At 34.7% G+C, this 14101-nt stretch overlaps 1 protein-coding gene across 9 annotated transcripts in view; it reads right to left on the bottom strand.

The window, feature by feature from the left end:
- Nucleotides 1-14101, bottom strand: part of ITSN1 (intersectin 1) — a 223426-nt gene that overhangs the window by 140395 nt on the left and 68930 nt on the right. For 4 of the 9 annotated variants that reach the window (XM_073231403.1, XM_073231404.1, XM_073231406.1 and 1 more), the window contains exons 2-4: nt 3800-3859; nt 1785-1886; nt 751-814 (exon numbers count right to left, since the gene is read on the bottom strand). In XM_073231403.1, coding sequence (XP_073087504.1) covers nt 751-814; nt 1785-1886; nt 3800-3827 — 194 coding nt within the window. In that variant the 5' untranslated portion in view covers nt 3828-3859. Of the gene's footprint in view, nt 1-750; nt 815-1784; nt 1887-3799; nt 3860-7582; nt 7639-14101 lie in introns of all 9 variants that reach the window. The other 5 variants (XM_073231405.1, XM_073231407.1, XM_037014679.2 and 2 more) reach the window with 2 other exon arrangements.

Below are 14101 nucleotides of genomic sequence, written 5' to 3' on the forward strand. Positions count from 1 at the left end.
AATGTGGCTTCTTGGCAAGAGAATTCAGCATGACCCCCCAAGTCATAAGCCTGGACCAAAAACTAAATTTGCCACCCTTTTCATTCACTTTTTTCTTTCCTGTAATTTCAAAAGACTGAATGCTCAGTTAATCAAGGAATTCAATAATATTTATTATGCATTTCTATTACACATATTGTAATATATACTGTTTATTTCACCATTTCACTTGTTATTTCACCACTAACCCTCAAATAGTTCACCTTTTATTCAACGAAAGATACAGAACCATTGTATTATAAAGCAAGAAATGTGGGACATTCAGATGAATATGGGTGATATGGATGAAGCTAAAACAAATTAGTGAGAAAATACCAAAATGTAGGTTTCTTAACTGGAAATTCAATTTTTTGACAGTATTATGTTGCAAATATAATAAAACTGTTTTTTGGGTTCTTTTTAGTTCCATATTAGAAAGATACTTTCAGAAGTATTTTTCTGGTAAGTAGTAGAGTATTTCAAACTAGAGATCTGTATTCTCCTTGTATATGTTAGGAAATTATATGGAATATATATATATTTTTAGTGTTTATTATTATTTATTTATTTACTTACTTATTTATTATTAAGGTAGCATTGATATGCACTCTTATGAAGGTTTCACAAGAAAAACAATATGGTTATTACATTCACCCTTATTATCAAGTCCCCCCCATGCCCCTTACTGGAATATTTTATTTTACCTTCTGCTCATATGAAGTTTCAACTTACCATATCTGTGCTAAAACAGGCTGAGGTAACCCAGATTGAAAAAAAAAGTTTCTAGCTTGATCACCTGTAAATTAAATGGAAAAAGTTTCAGAAGAAAACAATAGTAGACAGAACCTTCTTATGGCAAAACAGCAAAAATAAAAAAGAAGCTGGTAGTCCTGTAAATACTAAATTGATCACACTGATAACTAAGTCTATGAACAATAGTAAGATTAATCCATCACCATTGACTTTAGGACTTCACATTGTAAAAATCACCTCAAAAGAGCCTACCATTTGCAGGGGTAGACTGCCCACTTTAAATTAATCTGCTATTAACTGAGATGGTGCAGTTACACATAGGACAAAGCACATCTACGGAAATCCTCAAGAAACTGGCAACACATTCCTCTGCTTTATAGAAATTTTTTTCCAGTCCCAATATCTTTACTTTAAGCTTTGAGTTCTTCAGCTATATTTTTGAAGAGTATGTAACAATGATTACAAGAATAACATCAATGATTAAGAATTAATAAAGAGAGCTATAACACAAAAAGAATTCCCTGGGAAATCTAGATCCCATTTTTTTCTAAAGCTAACTCTTGAAGAGTAATCAAACAGGAAAGGTAACAGAGAGAACTCAAAGTATAAAACGAACTTTAAGGACATAGCACTAAGAGAATTCCTGTTATTTTTTTTTAATATTCAGATCTTAGCTTATTCAAGTTTCCCAAGCCAGTTCAAAGTCAGGATTAAGCAAGTATTTTAGCTCTAGGACCACAGTACAATGCTACAAGAACATGGTCCATTGATCTTAACCACTTCCCATAAGTGATATGCCTGGAACAACTGGCTTGACATCCATTAAAGAAGGACTGCAAGCAAGAGCAAGATCTGAATGCATTATAGGAAAAGCAATTGTAAAAACAGAGGCTCAGGGCTAAGGCAAAACAGGTAAGATGTCCCCTTGATCACATGAGCCCACCTTAGCATTGCACGATAGATGCCCACAGATATATACACTACAGAGTAAGTAATAATGTAAAAGTACTGACTCCAATTACCAGTAATAAATCCAGATATTGGCTTTAAACTATGGAACTGCTGATCATGCTTCGCTCTTTCCTCTACAGTTATGGCCCAGATATCCAGGCTGCCTACAATCCAAAGAAAAAGCAAAGACATGATTCAATGAGAAAAGAAAAACAAAGCGTTCATACACACTATTTCCATAGTACTTTAGGATTCTGTCAATGTTATAAATGACTTGACAAATTAACATCTGTTTGTCTTTGGAAGTTATACATATAAAGTTAGAAAATTAAGAGTAAAGGGCAAACAAAAGAAATACTGGCACAAATTCTTTTTTTAAAAACTTGTCCTATAATCCCCATAGTTAGCAAGACTGTATGAAGGTAAAGCAATAATCATCATTTATTTACATAAACTTAAGCAGCAGACTAATTTAAAACTGCATTCTCAGATGCTCTAAATGCCACAAAGAAGAGGCTGATTTTCACAATTTGTCCTAAGTGGTCCCATGAAAACTTTTTTGGAGTGATAAAAATATTCAATATTGGATTGTACCGCTGGTTGCACAACTTTGTAAATTCACTAAAAGTCACTGAATTACAGTTAAAACTAATGAATTTTATGGGTATGTAAATTATACCTTACTAAAGCAGTTTTTAAAAATGGGTATCCTGAAAAAAAGAGAGAAAGGGATTTGGGTTCTCCTTCTAAGGTCTAAGACTGACCAGTTGTCCCCTTACTTCTGAGATATTCCGTTCTTTAATCTTAGGTCTCTGCAAACAAATTCATCAAAATAATTTTATATTTGATAGGTAGAAGACTGTCACAAGTTCAGACACTTTCTGAAAAGGTGGGAATAGACAACATGTATGTTTCATACAAAATGTGAATGTGCCTAGCACAAGGGCAAAATGTCTAAACATCACATCTCCCCTCTCTATGGGGTCTGGTATGACAGTAACGGGTAGGGTGGGATTCATTCAGTCACTGGAAACATTTATTGACCACCTCGTTTGTGCTAGGCACTGGGTCAGACATTAAGGGTAAAGCCGTGACTGAGACATCTAGATATGTCCCCCTTCCCTCATAGGCCTTAGGGTCCTATAGTTCCAATTGCACTGTAGGATTCTTCCCGGAAACTCCAAACAAACAAAAAAACTTGCCCAGTCATTCAGAAGGTGGACAAAAACAAAACACAAAACAGAACACTAATGGCTTTGAACGTGCAGAATTCAGTCCTAGAATCCCATAGGGACTTTTCCAGATATGATCAGAGGGAGGGCTCTTTGTAGCTCCTTACTGTCTTCATGATGATGGGATTAGACAGCTGCCAAGAGTGCCCATTATGGAATGGTCTCTTTAAAAAAAAATACTTGGCCTGTAAGCAAAACCAATATTTAACCCTTTCTAGTGAGTAAAAATTACCTGAAAAACACATTTTATGTTGATACCAGTTTTTCAAGCAGAAAAACTGAAGTAAAACAAACAAAAATGTCATTCTTTAGAAAAACCCAGGCTTCAGAAAAAGTATAGAATCAGTGATCCAGTCACTTCAACAAAAATACATTGCAAATAAAAAACAAGGATGGAGGGGAATTCACCAGTTAAGACACTTAGAAGACAGCACGTATGTATCTTGTTTGGATACTGATTTGGCCAAGCAAATCATAACAACAACAAACAATGTCTAAAAACTATCAGGGAAATTTTAACACTGACTTGATACTTTGAGGATATTAAGGAATTACTGTTAATTTTATAGGTGTGATAATGGTATTGTAGGTACATCTTTTAAAAGTATCTTTTAGAAACATACACCAAAATACCTGTGGATGAAATGATATGGTACCTGGGAGCTGCTTCAAAAGAACCAGATCAAACAATATTGGTCATGAGCTGATAGTCACTGAAACTATATGATGGGTGTGCACATGTTGGGTGATTTATATTATTCCCCCTACTACTGCCATAGTACTAAGTTATTAATAATATGGTTACCAAGTGCATTTTTCAAAAAGGAAAATCTTTGAAAACTTACCACCAAAAGGTGTCGGGAACTGAGCCATGGTTCTGTTACTTTTACCTTGCTAATCGACGCCTGTAATTGAAATGCAACACTTAAGTGTATGAAAACTTCACTCCTACATAAACACAAGAACATCTTTAATGATCAAAAACTGGTAAGAGCTAGAGTATAGCACTACGTATGAAAGTCACAACTAAGGGGTTCATTCATTCATTCTCTGCAGTTCCTTAGTGCCAGGCAGGAAGGTGGGCACTGGCAACAAGAAGCTTTTAGTCTTGTGAATGATACCGGTAGCTCCAGACATTGTATCATCGATGTTGTACTTGTTATTTTTTAAATGCGTCCTTTTTCAAATCATCTGCATATAGTAAGTAGTCCAGCGGCTTGCTGGTTGGAACAACAGCAACTTTTACTGGGCACTCAGTATGTGCTATGCACTGTACAGGGGTGATTTTTAGGTCTCACCTCTTCTCATTGTCCTCACAAGCCCTCTGAGACAGGTGCTATTATTGCCAGCCCCGAATTGCAGATGAAGAAAATGGGTATCAGAGAGGTGACGTGATTAGAGCAATCCCACCCGTTTGCCAACCAAGCTGGATCTGAGCAGGGACGGCAAACCCCGCAGCCTGTGTTCCATCCCTGGAAAACACTGTCTGCAGTTACTCCCTACAGATTTTGAGGAAGGCCATAAACAATGCACACTACCAGTACCTGCCCAGAACCCCAAACACAAACCCAGTGCTCCAAAATCCCCATCAGTTCTTATTTGTTCATCAACAACCAATGTGAAACCAACCCAGTCCTCTTCCCCAAGTGAAATAATCCAAACATAATGAGTATTTTTCTTTATGCTTAGCAACATGGTAACTGCTCAGAGTTAAAAATGTGTTCTAAGTATTCATAAATTTAAAAAATTAGGTAAATTTAGATTAAAAATGACTCCTTTGACCAAATAGTCCTCAATTTCGTATTCTAATCTGTCCATGGGTTTTTTCCAATGATCAAATTTTAAAATTACCAAAGGCTGCTTCCTAGTCTTAACTCTTTATTTCAAGTATTTTATTTTTTTCTAATGGATACATCTTTAGTCATTTGATTTTTTCTTTTTTCAATGTGTTCCTTTGTTTTCTTCTGTTTCTTAAATGATTTGATTCCTTTTTTGTTTGTTGGCTGGTTGTTTCGTGTCTCTTTCACTTTGAGGCTTTCCTCATATAGCTGGTGATCCTTGGGTGCCCCTTCATATCTAAGAGTGAGGCACTAAAACAATGCTCAGAAGCCAGACGTGGATAGCAGGCTTGTGCAGTGATGGGCTTCTCCATATGAGGATCAGGTATACTTTCATCAGGGGACCTCCAAGTGTTAGTACATAGGCTCTCTTTATTAAAGCTGCTCAGTTTTGCCAGCGAGAAAGAAGCGCATGGGAGAGCAGAGGGGGAACACATGTAGCGCTGGCTTCTGGGGAAGAGCAGAAGAGGAAGAAGGGGGTGAGGGGTCAACAGTTCAGTGTGCAGACTTACACACACTTTATTTTTTCAGGCCCGCGCTTCATTCAGCCTCTAGTCTAGAGCATCTCTGGTCCTCATGCTCCTCCCATCTCCCCAGGAGGAAGGTCACTTAAGTGGTTGCCTGTGTGCTGGGGATGCAGGAAAGTGTAGTCCAAAAGATCTGGACACAGACTTTAAAAGAATTTCCATTTCAACTATAAAACTGACCTCTGTCTTTGGGAATACCTGGAGCCTCCAAGCACTCTGAAACCTGTCAAGATATCCCTGACAAGCTGCCTTGTATCTCATCCTTATCACCCTCTGTAGCCATTTTGTATCTTTCTCTGACCTGTTATCACTCCTCCATTCACTCTCATTTCAAAATTGTTAAAATCTTTTATCATTGTCTCCTCTACTGTTCTTTTTCCTTATGAGTTAACATCTTTTCTGCTTCCTTTGTGATTACGCAGACTTTATGGAAGGAGCAGAGAAAACACACGTGGTCCAACCACAGTATTTAACCGGAGGTCTGTGAATCCAGCTTTGAAGCAGGCTACTTCTCACTGCCAATTCCCTTTAGAAGCTGCAGCTGCTATTCTCTTCTTCCACTATTTCTCACCCAATATATTATGTAGGCAAGCTTGATAACCTTCCAAAAAATGTTAATGTGTTTTATCTCACTTAATCTTCATGATGTTCTTGAAATTGCAAGTCATACATCTTTTTATTGAGTTTTTCAAAAATGGCAAAGTCTTATTTTTAAAAGTATAGAAATGCAAATATTTAATATATATAACACAGGAATACATTCTGCTCTGTTTTACTCCCATCTTTCCTATTTATTGCAAAATGAGAGTTATTGACTTATCTTTCTTTGTACCTAGCTACTTTACCACGTTTTCTTATTGGTGCTAAGTCTTCCAGATGAGTCTCTTGGGTTTTCTAGATCTGTATCTTCTGGCAATAGTGAATTTTGCCTTACTATACTAACCCAAACCCATAAGGCTAAGCTATATAATAGTTGGGAGAGCAATTATTTTTTTATTGCCCTGATTCTCATGATGATGGCTTTGGTATTTCATAATTATTATGATGGTTGGAACAACAGCTCCTTTTTATTAAATTTGTTTGTTGTTCTGTTTTGGTATTTAGTTTTTACCATTTTTGCGTAGGTTTTTTTTATTTCTATTTGACTTAAACTTTCTATTAGGAATGGCTGCTAAATTTTATCAGGAGCTTTTTTTAGTATCTAGAGATAACCATGTATTTCTCCTTCAATTAGTGTACTACATTACAGTGGTATACTTTCTAATGTAAATTTCCTATTAGTTATGTAATAAATCCAACTCAAATATGCATGCTATCCTTTTACTGCATAGTTAGGTCCAATCTGCTAATATTTTCTTTAAAATTTTTGCTTAAAAAATGTTATGTATAATTCTATGTAATAAATCTAATCGAGAGAAAACGGATTCATTTCTACCTCACTATAAATTTCCAAAATTATCTTTTAAAAAAGCATAATTTACAGACCACAGAAATCATTGGAAATGTAAAGATATAACACTAAAAAGATACCAAGAAAAAGTGATTTTAGAGGTGGGTTTGAACTAACCTTCAAGGAACAAATAATTCCTTTTACCAAAGCCAGGCCACAGAAAAAGAGCAAACACTCCTCAATTCATTTTATGAAACTAGCAATACCTTAATACTAAACTATGATAAAAAAGCATAAAATTGATTATTTTCATTTACATAGAGATAACAATAGTTCTATACCTTACTTTAATTATTTCATAGCTATTTTGAGAGGGTCACAGACACAGTGTAACAACTCCAATGGTCCAAACTATATGTTAATCGTTATTAGCTTCTTGCGGAGCATTTACCAGCATTTGTTGTTTGCCATCCTTCCTAGAATTCAGGCATTGAGTCACCACCCTATGTGAGCCTCTTCCTCAAAAGCCTTCATCTCATTATGAGCAACGTTAGACTAAATTTATCATCTGGCCCTCTAACCTCCCACTCTGCTTCCCCTTTATTTTACATCCATTGGTGACAATTGAATGGACTGCCAACTCCACCCTGTGCCCTAAACCTGTAAACTAATGCCCTTCTCTCTCTTCCCCTCCCTAATTAAAATCCTGTTCCTTAAGTGCCACTGGTCTCAGCTGGATAGTGCTAAGGAATTGGTCTAATAAAAACTAAATTACTTAGAGGTGTGAATGAAGATGTACATTCCAGGCTAATTTACTAACATAAAAGTCCAAATGCTGGGGTTTAAGGATGAGGTTGGAATATTCCCACCTACCTTTCTTCTAACCACAGGTCCTTCAAAAGCCATTCACAGTTAGGTTCTCTTCACACCTAGGGAACCCCAGACAAAAGCAGTAATACGCAGATGAAGCGACAGGATAAAACCTTCCAATCCCACCTCTCTTCATTTTTCAGTTCTGTACTACATACACAAACCATGGTGATGAGATCTTGGTTTAAGGTGTTTTGTTCCTATTTTTATATGCATTTGTTGTAATTACTATAATTTGAAAAAATAATTTGTAAAGGGTCACAATATTTTTTAAAATACCACATATCCAATATTTTTAAGTGCACAAACCAGAGTTCTAGTTCCGCTATAGTGGCATAAGCCCATTATAGTCTTTCAGTCCCACTTAAATCTCTGGCCAAAATTTAAAAAGTTTTACCTGCAGACAAGAAGAAGTAAACAGAAGTAGACAGATTTTGGAAGAGAGTCAAAAGTTTCCCCCATTTTTGTTCATTTTCTTATGGTAGCACTGCCTCAAAGATAGGCCCAGTTACGGACTTAGGCAGTGAAGGGAGAGGTACAGAGTAAAACTCTGATAGAAGCCCAGTCTTTCTGGCCAAAGGAATAATAAAGAAGGCCTCTGTGGGCAGGAAAGTAAGGGGAAAACTAGAGAGGAGAAAGCTGGAGAAGGGGATCCCCTAATTCTGTAAATGAACACCCACAGTCTCAGATTCACAATGGAGCTGTAGATACGCAGCAGACCAAAAGGAGCATAGCAAGAAAGCAGACTCTTAAAGAAAGATCTTGAAAACTGTTCTGAAAATGGAACCTCTGTCCACAGAGAGCAGACAGACTTAAGAGTTTGAACCTAATCACAATGAAGACCCGCTAAAACAAACATTAGCATTATGCAGAAGATTACCACAGCACACAGAATCTAAACAATATGAGTCACAATGTCCAGGATATAACCCAGAATTACTTGACTAAGAAGTAGGAAAATTTCACAAATTCTCAAAGAAAAAAACACCCATATCAACAGATGCCAAATTCTTAATGATACAAATGTTTTAAATTTTTAGAGCGGCTATTAAGGTACAGGTAAGCATTTGAAATGATAGGTCTGTGTGGTAAAAGCAAGGGATTTATACTGTTGTAAGCCTTCTACATTTTACTTGAAGTGATACAATATTAACTCTAAGCAGACTATGAAAGTTGGGTAAATATATTTAATCCCTAAAGTGATCATTAAGACACATACACACCCAAAAAGTCAATAGAGAATGTTAAAAATTAAAATAATTCAAGGTAGTCAGGAAAAGAAGACCGCAAACAACAGAAGAGTGCAAACAAAGCAAATAATAAAATACCAGAAACAACTTTATGCCAACACATTTTTCAAAGAGGATAAACTAATCTCTTGGAAAATAAAACTTACTAGTATTGACACAAGCAGAAAGAGAAGATCTGAATATTCTTATGCTTAATAAAGAAACTGATTTTATTAGTAGAATTCTTCCTAAAAAAGAAACCTGCATTCACAGATGGTTGGTTTCACTGGTGAATTCTATCAAACATGAATGTTTGAAATAATACAAAACTTATGCAAACCTTTTTAAATAATAGAGGGATCAATGCCCAACTCAAATTTTGAGGCCAGCTTAACACTAATACCTGACAGATATTACACAAAAAAAAAATGTAGAACAAGACCCTAAATAAATTCAAAAGATTTTCACAAAATATTAAAAACTGAATCTCACTAATATTTAAAAATAATAATAAAACATGACCAACGAGAGTTTATCCAGAAATACATGATTAAACTATTTTAATCAATAATATATAATTTAAGTCAATAAATATAATTAACCATATTAACAGAATAAAGCAAAAAACCAGTATGATCATTTCAATAAATATGGAGAAAAAGCTTGACAAAAACTCAACATCCACTAATGATAAAAACTCTCAGAAAACTAGGATTAGTAGGACACTTCCTCAAAGAGATACAGGGCATCTATGAAACCTACAGCTAACATCACAGTTAATGTTAAAGACCGAATTTCTCCCTCTGAGGCCAAGAAGAAGGCAAGGGTATTTGCTTTTACCACTTTTATTCAACATTGTTGTGGAGATTCTAGCCACTAACATAAGATAAGAAAAACAAAAAAATGATGAGTATAAAGATTGGAAGAGAAAAAATAAAGCTCTCCTTATTTACAGATGATAGTTATACAGAAAATCCCAGTGAATTTTCAAAATACTGTAATTATAAGTGAATTTAGCAAAATTCTGTGGTTTTGCAAAGTGATTTAGCACAATCTCAAGACAAAAGGTTAATGTGTTAAATTCAACTGAATTCTTATATGTTAGAAACAATTGGAAAGTGAAATTAGACAACCCCATCTACAGCAGTACCAACAAGATATAAATTAACAAAAGACATCCAAGACCTCTACATTGAAAATTACAAAATACTGGTTAAAAAAAAATTAAAGAAGACCTAAATAAATGGAGAAATATACTACAATCATGGATTGGAAGACTCAATATTGTTAAAGTGGCAGTTCTCCCCAAAAGAATCTGTGTATTCTATGCAATCTCAACTAAAATTGCAGCACGGCTTTTAGCAGAAATTGGCAAGCTGATACTAATATTTATGTGGAACTTCAAAGCACCTAAAATAACCAGAACAATGTTAAAAAAAAAACAAAATTGGAAGATTTTCCATACCTGATTTCAAAATCTACTGTAAAACAATAGTAATCAAGACCTTGTGGTGTTGGTGTAATAAAGGCAGACATACCACGTCAATACAACAGAAAAGCAGCATTCAGAAAAGACCTACATGTGTTTGGTTAAGTTCATTTCTGGTTAACTGGCAAAAGCAAATCACTAGAGGAAAAAAAATGTCTCTTCAACAAACAGAAGAAGATAAACTGGATATCCACATGGAGGGGAAAAAAGAACACTGACCCTTATTTCACATTATATACAAAAATTAACTCAAATTGGATCAAAATTTTAGAACTTTAACTTGGACTACTTTAAAACCATATAGCTTTGCATAAAATTCTAAAAGATGGAAGAAAATCTTCATGACCCTGGCTAGACAATAATTTCATAGAACACAAGCAAGCATAATTTTTTTAAAGAGGGAAATAGGGCTTTATGAAAATTACACACTTTCTTCAAAAGATACAATTTAGAAAACAAAAGGCATGCCACAGAGTAGGAGAAAACATTTGCAACACATACATCAGACAAAGGACCTATATTCAGAATGTATAAAGAACTCCCACAACTTAAAAATAATAATACAAACAAGTCAGTGAGGAAATAATAGCTATGAACACACTTCACAAAGTAACTTATAGAAATGGCCAGTAAACACATGAAAAGATGCTCATCATCATGAATGACTAGGAAAACTAAACCACAATGATCTGCCACTATGCTTCCACCAGAATGAAAACATGAAAAAGATTGGCCACATCAAGTGCCGGCAAGGATGTGGAGGCAGCTGGATGGGAATGTAAAATGGTACACTCTGGAAAACACAATTTTCTTAAAAAGCTATAGATACCATTGGACCCAGACACTCTACTTCTAGTTATTAAGCTAAGAGAAAAAAAAAGTTTATGACCACATAAACATTTTTAAACAAACATCCATATCAGCTTTATTTTTAAGAGCCAAAAACTGGAAATCCAAGTATCAATCAACTCATGAATGGATAAATAAACATGAAATATCCACACAGTGAAATTACGCCACGTGAAAGCCAGGTGTGTGTGTCTGTGTTTGTGACACACAACATACACACTGTACAATTACATTTTTGTAAAATACAAACTAATGTACAGTGACAAAAATCCAATCAATGGTTACCAGGAAATGACGTAGAGTAAGGGACAGATACAAATAAGGTAACAGGAAACTTTGGGGAAAACTGTAATGGTTTCACAGGTATATGCACATACCAAAGTTGATCAAACTGTACACTTTAAATATTTGCAGTTTATTGTACTTCAGTTATATCCCAATAAAGTTGAGAAAAGGTCACAAGCCACAAAGAAAATACTAAGAATAGTTTTGTAATCCTGGCAGTCTAAAACAAATTAGAACATCTATGTTAGAATATCCTCTGAGAGAAGAACTTATTTCCAATAACTCTCAAGAAGTATTTTATCTTTAAGACAACAGAGAAAGACTCAACTTGGAGCTCAACTTAAAAACTTAATTGGAAGGACAGAACAAATGATGAACAATAAGGCTTTTGAGCAAGAATGTTTCATATAATTAAATGGTAGATCTCAGATTGTATTTATGAAAGAGAGAAAATTTCCTTTTCAAAAACTTTTTTTTTTTTTGTAGAAGTAGGGTTGGGTGGAACATAGTCTATGTTGAAACCAAAATACTTTACTGGAAAATAGAAAGGATTCATCTTAAGTTAACGTGTCCAGTGTATTTTGTAATGAATGTCCTTTGCTAACAAAAAGACCAATTGAGTTTCCAAACACCTTTATGACCAAATAACAAATGTATATAACAGCTATATACAGATTTTAAATTCCGCTAATTGGGAAAAAGTCTGGAAAGTAGAAAGTAAAAATCAGAAATTCTTAAAAATACCACCACTAAAAGCTTGTCCATCTCTGCAAACACAGATCAAATTCTACGTTCTAATGTAGATTGAGAAAAAAATGTGAATATCAAAATATTCTTAAGTATATGAAGAAAATTCAAATGTGACAGAAGAGTAGCTATGAAGCCTCACAATCAGCATTGATGTGTGTGAAGCAAACTATAAAGGCTTTACTGTGAAAAAAAATCCGCATTTACTGCTATAACTAAAAATGTTAAACAAATTTAGAATGACATGAGAGAAAAAGTTCAGTCCTTCCACCTCTAAAAATCATTTGACTAGATAATCATTAAGATTTTCCATTTAAATCTCCACAATATAAATCCTTTTTGATTTAACCAAGTTTTCAAATGTTAAGATAATTGGAAGAAAAGTAATTCATGTACTGTAGAGTCTATTAGTATATTTAATATTTTCACATTTTTCTCATTTATGATCAGATTATCATTTCTGTTTAGAGCCTACTTGAAAATAGCCTTTACACCTTTCAAAGATTCCTTCTCTCCAAAGCTTTACTCATTTACTCAGGAAAAGTTTTTATACCCATGTATAACACAAAGCTATACTGATCTAACATATAAACAACAGTCTTATGTCAGTGATTTTTATCTCCTCATTAAAGCATTTTAAGATTGTCTCAAAAGAGCTGATAGAGTCTAAGTCCTTATCTCCTTCAAATGATTTCTTGAAGCTCCACTCCCAGAGTCAGAGACAATAGTTTACGTTACGACAAAATACGGAGTTGGCTTCTTTGAGGACTTACTGGCATGATCCTTGCTATCTAGGATTTTACAGTTAAATCATACAATCAATAGCAAAAAAAACCCAAATAATCCAATTTTTAAAATGGGCAAAGGACCTGAACATTTTTCCAAATAAGACATACAGAAGGTCAACAAGTACATGAAAGGGGCTCAACATCACTCATCATCAGGGAAATGAAATCAAACCACAGTGAGATGTCATCTCACACCAGTTAGGATGGCTATTATCAAAAAGAAGAGATAACAAATGCTGGTGAGGATGTGGAGAAAAGGGAACCCTTGTGTTATATATTGGTGGGAATGTAAATTGGTGCAGCCACTATGGAAAACAGTATAGGAATTCCTCAAAAAATTGAAAACAGAACTACCATATGATCCAGCAATCCCAGTTCCGGGGATATATATACAAAGGAAATGAAATGAGTATCTCAGAGATTTTTGAACTGCCATGTTTGCTGCAGCATTATTCACAAGAGCCAAAACAGGGAAACAACTAATCATCTGTTGAAAGATGAACAGATTCAAAGAAAATGTGGTGTGTGTGTGTGTGTGTGTGTAATGCAATACTCTTCAGCCATAAATGAGTGAAATAAGCCAGACACAGAAAGACAAATGCTGTATGATCTCACCTGTATATGAAGAATCTAAAAAAGTCGCACTCAGAGAACCAGGAAGTGTTTGCAGGAGCCAGTAGGTAAAAGGAATGAGGAGATGCTGGTCAAAGGATAAAAATGGATCTAATTAATGTACAGCGTCATGACTATAGTAAATAATACTGTACTGTATACTTGAAATTTGCTCTGAGAATAGATCTTAAGTGTTCTCACCACACATGCAAAGGTAACTATGTAAGGTGTGGATGTGTTAATTAGCTCAATTGTGGTAATCACCAAGTACACGTATAGTAAACCATCACATTGTACACCCTAAATATATAGTTTTTATTTATCAACTGAACCTCAATAAAGCTGAAAAGGGGATGGGAAACATACAACAAAAGTTTGTGTGTACATGTGTATAGAGAGAGATGTAAACAATAATTATCAACTAAAACTTTACTGAATGCTTACTAATACATTTGATCTGTATTAGCCAAATTAATCCTATTAACAATCTTATGGGTTAAATAATATTACTATCCCATCTTAC

Source organism: Manis javanica, chromosome 3 (genome assembly GCF_040802235.1).
Source record: "Manis javanica isolate MJ-LG chromosome 3, MJ_LKY, whole genome shotgun sequence".
Classification (NCBI taxonomy): domain Eukaryota; kingdom Metazoa; phylum Chordata; class Mammalia; order Pholidota; family Manidae; genus Manis; species Manis javanica.